Source organism: Oncorhynchus keta, chromosome 10 (genome assembly GCF_023373465.1).
Source record: "Oncorhynchus keta strain PuntledgeMale-10-30-2019 chromosome 10, Oket_V2, whole genome shotgun sequence".
NCBI lineage: Eukaryota > Metazoa > Chordata > Actinopteri > Salmoniformes > Salmonidae > Oncorhynchus > Oncorhynchus keta.
In genome coordinates this window covers 55,996,573-56,009,204 of record NC_068430.1, presented here as the reverse complement: position 1 = coordinate 56,009,204, position 12,632 = coordinate 55,996,573, and the positions used below count along the sequence as shown (strand labels likewise).

Sequence of the window (12,632 nt, the reverse complement as noted above, 5' to 3'; positions counted from 1 at the left end):
GGTATCAAATACATAAAACACATGGTTTCCATGTGTTTGATGCCATTCAGGCCATTATGAGCCACCCACCCCTCTGCAGCCTCCTGTGGTATATTGATGCCACCATCAAAAGTGTAATTAATAACTTGAATGCTTGACTGAAGACATTTAAGCTTCTCATTCATAATTAATTTGTAAACATTGAAACAATTGTGTAGATGAGTGATAAAATCTCAAATTCATTCTAAATTTTGGCTGTAGCAAAATGTCGAGGGATGTGATTACATTATGAAGGCACTGGTATTGTGCTGGAGATAATCAAGATGAAGTGTCCTTGAACCCTACAGATGGTAAAAAAAAAGTACATCAGGGACACCCCTATGGATAGAGCAAAAGGGTTATCTGGAGTCTAGGGGGTCTATGGGAGTAATCTGGAGTACTCCAGATAAAACCATCTAGTAGGTTAATTACATCCAAAGGGTTATGTACAACTTGGACCTGCCTTAAATGAAGATCATTTGATAACTGGGGTGGAAATCCAGTGTACAATATCTTGCCCATGTAATTAGTTCCAAGAATGGAACTTGTGCAATTAAACTTAGTTGAGACAAAAGAAAACACAAGGACATGGTTAATTCTACACACTCCAAGTTGGATTTGTAAAAATGCACAAGGAGCAGCGTATGAAAAAGGTTTTATTCTCTGAAATGCTTGTACAAAACACATTTAAAGTTTAAGGCATATATTGCACAGACTATTCAAAAGTTTCTATGTAGAAGGAGCATGTTCCCTCAATCCCCGGTTTAAGGCACGATAGCCAGTTATACTGTCCCACACATCAGCCATGATTTCACAGTGAAATGGAAAAACATTTTGGATGCATTTGGTCGTATTGAGATGCTACACATTTGAGACAGTTCATGGCCCCGTCCCCACTGTGACATATTTGCACACATTCTTCCCCATTGGCATCTACGACTCAAGTTTCATTCTGCATCCAAAACCTGATATATAAAATAGCCTTTCTAAATAATGTTCAGTATCCAGCCGATTCCAGTATCACAATGAGTAATATGTAGTAACGTGGAAGTGTAGTAATGAATAAAACACATACCCGCTTTATTGTACTGCATCTATATTCAAAACCTGTTAATAGTTAACATTCTTTGCTTCGTATTCAGACTCAAGTCTGACCGAACCCTACAGTCGACCCAAAGTGTGTGAGAAAGAGGTGACTCTTTTAGCATATCTCCGTTAGCAGAGGATCTAGAACATCTACCCTTCCCCACTGACATTCTAGACAATTCAGGAAATGGTGCTGACATTAAGCCTCACGAAAGAGCAGAAAACAAGAGGAAGTGAAGGAATGGGGATTTGTGCTAGTCACAAATCTAGGTATATAATAACACAAGATTCCATATCTGCTCTTCTCATGCATCTAGCTGTTAAAAAAAAAAAAAACCAGGGTCATTACATGTATGGCACCAGTAACAGCTATTAAAGACTAAGTTAGTCCCATTTGAACTGACCTCTGGACAGAAGAAAATTACTTTGCAGCAGCACTGTTTACGTAGTAGGGCCCCAACTAACTTTGTGCAGCGTCGATTTGGCCATAACATGCAGTATGAGAGATTGTTTCATGGAAACTACAACCATATAAGAAATAGTAAAATAGTCTAACGAGAGGATATGCGTCGCTAAAACAGAGGGAAAAGAGAGAGTGAAAGGAAGTCAGACAGTTTGCTTCTCTATAACTTACTCAACATTAAAATCAACTAATTCAATACAGCACTGACCAGATTGTCATCCAAGCGAACAGGCGTTTCAATTAAGATATATTTGTTTGCAACACAAGGACCAAATCTTAAGCCGCCAATGATTCGCTACTTGGGTCAATCCCTCTCCAAACAGGAGTGCCCAAAAGCTTGAAATGTTTGTGACAAGCTTCATCCATAAAAGACTATGGCATAATAGGGCACTTATAGCAAGTGTTACATTACCATTAAGAATGAGGAGACGGCCTGTAGGCGTCACCAAACTAAGCCTTTAGCTTCGCCACAAAAAAAATTGATTTCTAGAACGGGACCTCCCGCCCCATCGCTCTCAAACACACACAGGAATTCCACCTCCTTCACATCCACAATAAAAACAATACATCCCTGGAAATTGTACATGATGCATAAAGATAGCGCAGAAAGTAAGACCAAAAAAAAATTATATCATTCCTAGTGTGTTTTCACACAAACATTTACCTACTAAGATACTATTTTGGAAACAGGTTTAAATGAACATTTTTAAAAAAAGTAATAAAAAATAAAAACAGAGTTCATATTATTTGCAACTGATGATTTAGTGTCTCAAACGTAGAATCCATGGTGGCCACTTTTTTACAGTAGCTTTAATTAAGGCAAGGAGAGAGGAGACAGACATTGGAGCTGTGCAGTCAGGCACACTGCAATACAAAAATCATCAATTTCCCCTTCCGCCTGTCTTCCGGCACTGTGTGAAGATGTGGACATGAAAATATCTAAAGTGCATAAACTGTACTGGAGGAGCGCAACACCAGGACTTGAAAAACACTTGTCTCAGCCCCAGGTTCACCCTTGGTGGGAATGATTGACAGGCTAGACCGCCAGAGATAAAAGTAACCTTAATACATTCAACCAAGTCCAGTATTGCTACAGATAAGCCTAGCTCTACTGGTGCAACTTCACTGTTAAAAAAAAAAATAATCACAGGGGAAGGAAATGTCCTCCTTGAGATAGTGGAAAAGGGAGTTAAAAACTACATCATGGAACTTGGTGTCGTCGTTCTTATGTCAACCGTTGCAACATTTAACCTATACTCTGAAATGTTGATTGAAAAACCACATTGAAAGGTTCCACCCAGCAACAGTCTGCATTGGATAAGTCCTGATAAAAATGCTTAAAAAAGCAGTCTTTAAAAACAATAGTCTTTCCATCCCTCAAATCCTTCCCAGCATCTGGTGTATGAACCGTATGCATGAGTTCTGCCATATCCAAACTGCAGAGCATAGTGTCAGAGGGGCCGATGAAGGAGAGCGTACACACACAGGTAGGGGCACTGAGTAGGGATACGGGGCTCCCTCACATACACACAGACAAGGGAGTGACCGTGGCTCTAGTTGACGGTGCGCAAGGTGTGCTGTGGCCCCCACACGGCGGCCATGGGAGTCTGAACCACAGGGACAGGCTGTCACATCGCCGTGGACCACACTCCACACACTGGGCACCGATTGGGCCCTCTGGACACTGCTGTTGGAGATGGAGGAGGAGGACAAGGGCTGGAGGGAGGCCAGGCCCAGGAATGGGTTGAGGTCTGGTGGTGCTGGGGCTAAAGGTTGGGCCGGGGTTAGGACAGAGGTTAGGGTTGGGACCTGGGTAGAGCTTGGAGCTGGCACATTTGGAGCTGGTACAGAGGCCATGGCGAGTTTAGGTGCAGAACAGACTGGGACATGGATTAGAACTGAAACTGGGGACACTGCTGCCGTGGCTACAGCCACCCGTCGCTTCTGCAGTGGCCCTGCTCTGGTACTCTGGGAGCAGCCTCTGACTCTCGTGCTCGGCGGCCCTCTGGAGAGCTGCATCCACCAGCAACCTCAAGTCACTGAAATCCTGGCAGGGGCACAGCTCCGGAGGCGTGGGGGGCGGCGTGTTGAACAGCCCGCCGGTGGGGCTGGCGCTGATAACCTTGGAGCCATTCTCCTCGGCCTCCCTCCTCAGGAGACTCTGCATGTCCAGCTGCATCAGGGCCTGGACACAGTAGCCCTCTTGGCTGGGGTAGCCAGCGCCCAAAAGGATGGCAGTGGCAGTATTTCCCAGGAGGCTGAGGTCCAGTGTGGGGGCTGGTCGGATGACAGAGGGCCTGAGAGGGGGCAGGGCTGGAGAGTGGACTGAGGTGGGGCTTTCAGGGGCACTGCCAAATCCTCCAGTGGCTGGGCGGCCCTCGCCCTTGCCCGCCCGCCTGGAGATGGTGAACTGGGTAGGGTCTTTGCCATCCTTGCGGAGAAGGTCGGGGAGGAGGCGGCGGCGGGCATTGATGAACCAGTTGCATATCTGGAAAAGAGTCAGTAACTTTAACAACAATGCCTGCAAAAAAACAGGGGTGCATCTCAAAAGCCTAACAGATTCCCTGAAGAACCATACTGCAAGAACAGTTGACAGTTTATTAAGTACACCTCATTCACAAAAATGGATCACCAGTCACGTGGCCATGGCTCGCTATACTGCAGGCAGACAGGCATCCAGTTACTGTTTGATTGAATGTTAGAACGGGCAAGACGAGTGACCTAAGAGACTTTGAGCGTGGTATGATAGTCAGTCCCAGGCTCGCCGGATCCAACATCTCAGAAACGGTCTCCCTACTGGGCTTGTCGTGCACGACAGTGTCTAGGATTTACCGAGAACGGTTCGACAAACCAGAACTCAGCAGCAGTCCCGTGGGCAAAAACAGCTTGTTGATGAGAGATTGAAGGACAATGGCAAGAATCATGCAAGCTAACAGGCAGGCCAGAAACAGACAAATAACGCCGCAGTACAACAGTGGCATCTCGGAACACAACTCTAACCGATCCTTGTCAAGGATGGACTATTGCATCAGATGGCCACACAGTGTTCCACTCTTTTTCAGCTAAAAACAAGAGGAAGTGACTCGTGGGTACACGACCACCAACACTGGACAATTGAGGAGTGGAAAAACATTGCCTGGTCCGACAAATCCTGTTTCCTGTCACGTCCCGCTGATGGCAGTGTCAGGATTTGGTGTAAGTATCATGAGTCCATAGCTCAAACTGGTCTGAGGGGTAGTTTGTTGGAATGAGACTTCCGCCCACATGTTCTCATTCTCCTGCTCTCCTCCAGGCCTCATTTACTGCCATCTTGTGGTAACAACCTCCCACACGCAGTGAGATGAGTGGCCTCAGACAGCTGGCATTAATGAAGTCTCGGGTGAAAAACACTGAGCAGCAGAGCAAGTAGAGCAAAGCCAACCAGGGACACTTCACTGCAGTGACTACACTATGGGTCTGTCAGCGCTGCTTGCTCTGCTCAGTCCAGGAATACCTCATGCGCCACTCCTGGGGTGTGAATGTGTGTGTGTGTGTATTTGAGGAGAGAGAAAACGAGAGAGAAAACGACAACAAATGGTCAGCCTACAAGGTGAGCAGGGAAGACTGCGGTGACGGTGTCAATTTTATCTGTACAACATTTGAATATTGTTGTACGCTAAGCTGTTGAGAAACACCCTAGCGCTGAAGAAGTATGATGATAAGTACAACGTAAGTATCATGGGATGAATCTATTTAGCGCCAGCCTGAAGTAACCTATAGGTGCTACGGCATTCATCTCCCCGCACACAGAGACACTTACAAGGGGCCAATAGAGAACACACAATAAAGAAACCACCATCTTCGACAGAGTACGTAGTCATGGCTCCATCTGGGCCCCAAGTGTCTGCTATGATCAACTGTTTACACTACATCAGGCACTAATCTGGAACAATTGAACTGGAGGAAAATTGTAAATCATTCATTTCAACTGTAATTGAAGGAAACATGCCAAAACCAGACCTGATACTTTGTTAGACTAATTCAAATGCAAGTCAGACTGCTTAAAAAGCAAGCCCTGTTACAGTATAGGATGTGTGATATATCTAATATTTTCATTTGAAAACCATTTCGCAATTATGTTGGCACAGCTGAAAACTGTTCTGATTAAAGAAGCAATAACACTGGTCTTCTTTAGACTAGTTGAGTATCTGGAGCATCAGCGGGTTTGATTACAGGCTCAAAATGTCCAGAAACAAAGTACTTTCTTCTGAAACTCAGGCTATTTTTGTTCTGAGAAATGAAGGCTATTCTATGCGAGAAATTGCCAAGAATCTAAAGATCTCATACAACGCTGTGTACTACTCCCTTCACAGAACAGCGCAAACTGGCTCTAACCAGAATAAAAAGAGTGGGCGGCCCTGGTGACAACTAAGCAAGAGTACAAGTACATTAGGGTCCAGCAGCAATTTAGCCAACAACTGTTATACTAGCTGTCCTGTATGTTTTATAAATGTGTGAAGCATAAAACAATTATACAAAGGAATTGGCAACTTGTTCTCAATCGGAGAAATTGGGTATGCCCCTTCAACATCTGAACACTGTAGACAGGATACTGTGCTTTTCAAAAAGGGCGTGTCCATAACTTTTCAACTCTGTTAGCAAGCAAACAGATCCAAGTTGGCTAAACTTCAAATATAAAGATCAACTGGATAAACCGCCAGGGCTTCAGACCTGTTAATTTTCTATAGCCCAACACCCGCTAAAAGAAGTTATTTGTGAATGTGCACTACACATGGTTCTAGTAATTTTTTTAAATACAATAAACATATTTTCATAACAAGCCTTGAAAGACAGATCATTGCAACAAAAAAATATTGCTGACTGTTAGAAATGCAGTGTATTTGACCTTTAAAACAACCATGCTTATTTAGAGAACATTTAAGAGATCTTGATTTGCCAATAAGTTAATAAATAAATAAAATAATCTCCCCAGCCCCATGTTGGTGCTCTGCTACACAGCTCAAAGTTTCCACCCGGCAAAGGCTACTGTAGGCCAAAATGTCTGGACTGCTGCTTGATTAGGCCATATTCAAGCATTTCGCAGCAAGAATTAACTTGACTTTGTTTAATTATTATTATTTAAATAAACCATTTAAAGTCTGATCCCGGTCCACTCACCTGTAGCACAGAAAGGCTGGTCTGATCTGACAAGCTGAGTTTCTCCTGCTCTGAGGGGTAGGCGTTGAAGCGGTGCTCGTACAGCCAGCTCCGCAGCACCTGCACCGCCTCCTTGGGCAGGTTGCCACGGCGACGCCGCTTGCCCGAGCCCCCACCCCCTCCAGACAGGTCAAGGATGGAGCGGTCATCCTCAAAGGGGTCACTGTCAGACATGGCTGAAAGCTCCTGCTCTCGCATCCGCTCCTCTTCCAGAACTGAGGACAGGGAGAAGGGGTTCAGCAGAGGGGGTTGTTGAGTCAGTGATAGTGTTTGTACTCATAGGCCAGGGTTGGACATTGACTTGTTATAGAATGTATTGCTTTCCCTCCAAATCAGAGACTGACAATCTACTTGTTGAGTAGGCATGTGCTTCTTGTTTGTTATTTTAATGTGCATTCACCCAGAGGCAAGTGTGGGCGTAGTAGTTGACACAAATGTACAAGCATGCATGAAGACGCAATGAGACACGCCCTCATTAAATTAAGTGATGAGAAGCTAATTGGAAGAAAATAAATACATTGAAACCCAGATTTGTCTTCCTTCCCAAATCACTACATTTGTGGCACTGGGGAAGACCAACTCAAAATGGAGAAATGGTTTCTCCCAGGGTATAGAATGAAGTAAATGTCTTTCTCCGGGTGAAATCTGACCCCTAGAGGCAGCTCCTGTCCTCACAAAAGAAGATCTTGTGCATGTCAACATCTCCAGCCGCTAGGGATCTATAGACCGTGCGTGGGGCTATTTTCACCTTTGGCCAGGGAATTTAAGTCCTGGAGCAATTTATTTCAATGTTTAATTCAATGGCCAACAGATTGTGTGGCTTGCTACTAACTATAAGTTAGACAATTTGCGCATGAATGGGCAAAACATTTTAAATATGCTAGCTACCAAACCTGGTAGCCAGAAGATTCCGACAGCATTACTTTTCTAGCTGGAAGGTAGCTATGCCAAGATCAAGACAGCGCCCGCATGAGAAACGGGTCAGAAAACGTACAGTATACGTTCAAAGTTTGAATTTAAGCATTTCTTGCTGTAAAACACGAGTTCATATTAATGCCACGAGGGGTTATAGTGTCCAGATATCATCTGAAAAGTATAGGGATGCAGTTCCCTTGACATGCCACAGGTCTATTTGAAGTCCCCTTCGTGTGACTCAAATGTGTATAGCGCCTCACAATCACACCGCCACCCTCCTCTTTAACCACTTCAACATGACTTTTCTGGCCCACCCCTTCTGTTATGTTCTAATATCAATTTCGCCGCTTTTCTTGTAATGAAATCAGTGTCAGCATTTTTGCCTTGGAACCACATTCAATTGTAGTCTAAAACGTACAGTAATTCCAGATAGCCTAAAATAACTAAAGAAAAGCCTCCCTGTAGCCTATAGATATAAAATGCACAATAATGGTACATTTAAGAATTTTAAGGTACCCTCTCTTTACTCAACCCGTCAGCTACCCATGAAATATTTAATGACCCTGAACCCACCCACCCGAGCCGCAGGTTACGAGTCAACTCGCGCATCACTAGTAGAGGTACAGTCCGACCACTGGTCTCCGTTGATGTTAGAGTAGCGATATAAAGTTACGCTAGAAAACGGCTTTAAAAATCTATGGTAGCAACATCGTGGAGTTTTACTTTGCTAGGCAGCAACAGCAACAGTAGCTACAGTTACATGTCACACGCCGTTCCTGTCAAACCTCAACTTTTTGTTTGCATAACAAAAGGGCGTTATTATTTTTATTATACGGAGTTAGCCATCTAGTCAAAATACGTTGACAAACGTAAGGCAAAGGTGTGCATAATTTTAGTTTGTTCAAATGTACTAATATCTTCAAAGGCGGATTTAGCTAGCTAGTTTCTGGCTAAAGTTAGCAGGCTAGCTAACAAACAATGAAGCCGTTTCGTGAAATTCTCGTTCTAGTCAATGTAGTCTATCGTGGGGTTAAGATTACTGTTGCAGTCGAATAGCTACCGAAACTGCCAAATGCAAAAAAAAAATAACAATAAGATGTAACATGAGAATTATAAATTAATTTAAAAAACGATGACTAAGTTGGCTAGCCATCTTCCCATCGTGTATCAAACGTACAAAGAACCCGCTGAACGCACGCCTTCGCGGATGTAGGACTGTTCTGTCGCTCCGCCAGATGGACACCATGCGTGCTTCCAAAGATAACTTAGCTGGTTCGCTGTCCCTCCAAATTCAAACAAACACACGCTGCATTTGCTCGCAACAAAAAGCCGCATTCCATTAACACCCAAAAGCCGGGCACACTTGGCAAACTGTCAGGGTGATAATGAATGCCTGATAATATTTGTAGTACTAAAATCCCCATAAACGTACGCCTACCTCGTTTGAAGGATTTCATTCTTTGTTGATGGCTTGTTTGAAAACACGCAGCTGTCGAAGTGCCTTTGTAAAAAAAAAAATAGAAGAAGTGTGCCCCCGACCAAAGCTTGACGCGATATTTTCTTTCCAAGGTGTTGCACGCTTTTATTTTGCCGCTCGTGGGTTCAATTCTTCGTTCGTGTGACATAAACGTGTTGCTCGTCAACAGAACAGTGTCTGACCATTGCGTTTCGTTGTCTAGTAAAGGTAGGACAAATACTGTACGTTACCTCGTTTGTGTTGCTTGGTTCTCTTTACCTGCACACAGCAAATCCGAGCTCCAATCTGACAGTCGAATATTTATTGATCCCGCCTCCTATACGAGTGCCCTCCAATCACGGCTCTTCGTTTCCAATAGACAGGCCCGTGTCATCACTCCTTGAGTGAATGACAGGATTAGCATTTAATTCAAATTCAGGCAGTAAAAGATTTCATTAAAAATAGTATTTTGTTTCCGACATGATTGCAATTCCTTGGACAGGATTAATCAACACACAAGCCCCTTGTTTGCCAACATGTTTATAGTGGCCACTGGCCAGCAACACAAGAGGATTTCCTCGTGTCGTTGGAGTTCTGCGTTTATTATATAACCGAAACTATCATGTCTTCTTGTTACATTAACGGGATAAACAGTGTCGACAAAAAACAGTGAGCCACTAATGGATGCAATAAAGTATTGACACAAGAACAGCAATATCTTCCCAACAACGGCTGGAGAAAGTCGAGGCTTCCTCACCTTGATCCTGTACACACATCCTCTTTCATTTGCAGGAATTTTCTATGTAAAACTGTAAAACAGTGCCGTGGAATTGCTTCTGAAAGGTTGTTGTTGCCACTGCAAAATGACATGTCAGGAACTATTCAATTTTTTTCCGCAGAATACTCTGATTGACCAATAAATCAAACAGAACATTATGTAGGCCTACAGTTGTGTTTCAAAAGTCATGAAAAGGGATGTTTAGGAGAAAATCTAATTGTCACTGCAGTCCAATTATTAACATTTGTTAATTAACTATGAATTAAATATCAATACAGTTTATAATTAAACGACAGAAAATACATGAATATAGGCATAGTCTATCACCTATTTCGAAAAAGACAGTAGGGATGTGCATTATGTGACAATTACAATAGGAAAGCATGTATACTGGCATGGCAGATTAACCAAATGACTCACTACGGTTGTTATAGATTACAGTGGGTATCATAAATATTCAATCCCTTGGATTTCTTTACATTTTATTGTGTTACAAAGTGTGATTAAATTGTACATTTTTGTCAACAATGTACACAAAAAATACTCTATAATGTCAAAGTGGCAGTAACATTTGTAATATATACAAATTAATTAAAGATAAAAATGAATATACTTTGATTACATAGAAACATATTCTCCCAGAGTCAAAACATGTTACCTTTGGCAACGATTACAGCTGTGAGTATTCTTGGATAAGTCTCTAAGAGCTTTGCACACCTGGATTGTGCAATATTTGCCCATTATTATTTTCAGAATTCTTCAAGCTCTGTCAAAGTGTTGGGGATCATGGCTAGACAACAGTTTTCAAGTCTTGCTATCAGTGGCAACCTGTCATTCAGGGAAGGTGGGGCAGTGCCTTCGGAAAGTATTCAGACCCCTTGACTTTTTCCACATTTTGTTACGTTTTAGCCTTATTCTAACATGGATTAAATAAACACAAATCCTCAGCAATGTACACACAATACCCCATAATAACAGGTCTTTAGAAATGTTTGCCAATTTATTAAATATTAAAACAAATACCTTATTTACATAAGTATTCAGACCCTTTGCTATGAGACACAAAATTGATCTCAAGTGCATCCTGTTTCCATTGATCATCCTTGAAATGTTTCTACAACTTGATTGGAGTCCACCTGTGGTAAATTCAATTGACTGGACAGTATTTGGAAAGGAACACACCTGTGTATGTAAGGTCCCACAGTTGACAGTACATGTCAAAGCAAAACCAAGGCATGAGGTTGACGGAATTGTCCGTAGAGCTCCGAGACAAGATTTTGTCGAGGCATAGATCTGGGGAAGGGTACCAAAAAAATCCTCCACCTTTGACGGTCCCCAAGAACACAGTGGCCTCCATCATTCTTAAACGGAAGACGTTTGGAACCGCCAAGACACTTCCTAGAACTGTCCGCCTGGCCAAACTAAGCAATTGCGGGAGAAGGGCCTTGGTCAGCGAGGTGACCAAGAACCCGATGGTCACTCTACAGAGCTCCAGAGTTCCTTTGTGGAGATGGGAGAACCTTCCAGAAGGACAACAATTTCTGCAGCACTCCACCAATCATGCCTTTATGGTAGAGTGGACAGACGGAACCCTCTCCTCACTAAAAGGCCCATGACAGCCCGCTTGGAGTTTGCCTAAAGGCACGCAAAGACTCTCAGACCATGAGAAACAAGATTGAACTCTTGGCCTGAATGCCAAGCACCACGTATGGAGGAAACCTGGCACCATCCCTACAGTGAAGCATGGTGGTGAAAGCATCATGCTGTGTTTTTTTTTTTCAGTGGAAGGGACTGGGAGACTAGTCAGGATCGATGGAAAGATGAACAAAGCAAAGTACAAAGAGATCCTTGATGAAAACCTGCTTCAGAGCGCTCAGGACCTCAGACTGGGGCAAAGGTTCACCTTCCAACAGGACAACGACCCTAAGCACACAGCCAAGACAATGCAGGAGTGGCTTCGGGACAAGTCTCTGAATGTCTTTGAGTGGCCCAGCCAGAGCCTTGAACTGGATTGAACATCTCTGGAGAGAGCTGAAAATAGCTGCCCAGCAACGCTCGTCATCCAACCTGACAGACCTTGAGAGGCTCTGCAGAGAGGAATGGGAGAAACTCCTCAAATACAGGTGTGCCAAGCTTGTAGCATCCTACCCAAGAAGACTCAAGGCGTGAGTAAAGGGTCTGAATACTTACGTAAATGTGATTTTTTATTTTTTTACATTTGCAAAAATGACAAAAAAATCTGTTTTTTATTTGTCATTATGGGGTATTGTGTGTAGATTGATGAGAGGAAAACATGATTTAATCAATTTTAGAATAAGGCTGTAACATATCAAAGTGTGGAAAAAGTAAAGAGGTCTGAATACTTTCCAAAGGCACTGTATTATACAGTGCCAGTCAAAAGTTTGGACACACCTACTCATTCTAGGGTTTTTCTTTATTTTTAGTATTTTCTTCTTTGTAGAATAGTAGTGAAGACATCAACACTATGAAATAACACATAGGGAATCATGTAGTAACCAAAAGTGTTAAACAAATCAAAATATATTTTTGATTCTTCAAAGTAGCCACCCTTTGCCTTCATGACACCTTTGCACACTCTTGGCATTCTCTCAACCAGCCTCACCTGGAATACTTTTCCAACAGTCTTGGAGTTCCCACATATGCTAAGCACTTGTTGGCTGCTTTTCCTTCTCTCTGCGGTCCAACTCATCTCGAACCAT

At 43.1% G+C, this 12,632-nt stretch overlaps 1 protein-coding gene across 3 annotated transcripts; it reads right to left on the bottom strand.

Moving 5' to 3' along the window:
- Positions 1-656: 656 nt before the first annotated feature.
- On the bottom strand, positions 657-9,418 carry LOC118388996 (homeobox protein TGIF2-like). Of its 3 annotated transcripts, none has more exons than XM_035778647.2 (3): positions 9,386-9,418; positions 6,725-6,978; positions 657-4,055 (listed from the first exon to the last, which is right to left on the bottom strand). In XM_035778647.2, exons 2-3 carry the CDS (start codon positions 6,959-6,961, stop codon positions 3,432-3,434), a joined length of 861 nt encoding a protein of 286 aa, XP_035634540.1. In that variant the 5' UTR covers positions 6,962-6,978; positions 9,386-9,418; the 3' UTR covers positions 657-3,431. The 3 variants fall into 3 exon arrangements, with proteins under 3 accessions (XP_035634540.1, XP_035634539.1, XP_035634541.1); XM_035778646.2 differs by lacking the exon at positions 9,386-9,418 and adding an exon at positions 9,117-9,378; XM_035778648.2 differs by lacking the exon at positions 9,386-9,418 and adding an exon at positions 8,856-9,083.
- Positions 9,419-12,632: the final 3,214 nt, after the last annotated feature.

Excerpts from the sequence above, each read along its gene's own strand:
- LOC118388996 (XM_035778646.2), bottom strand. The coding sequence starts at position 9,303 with ATGTCACACGAACGAAGAATTGAACCCACGAGCGGCAAAATAAAAGCG. Across the intron at positions 6,979-9,116 it reads AATGAAATCCTTCAAACGAG|TTCTGGAAGAGGAGCGGATG; the intron begins GTAGGCGTACGT and ends CCCTGTCCTCAG. Across the intron at positions 4,056-6,724 it reads CCAGCCTTTCTGTGCTACAG|ATATGCAACTGGTTCATCAA; the intron begins GTGAGTGGACCG and ends ACTCTTTTCCAG.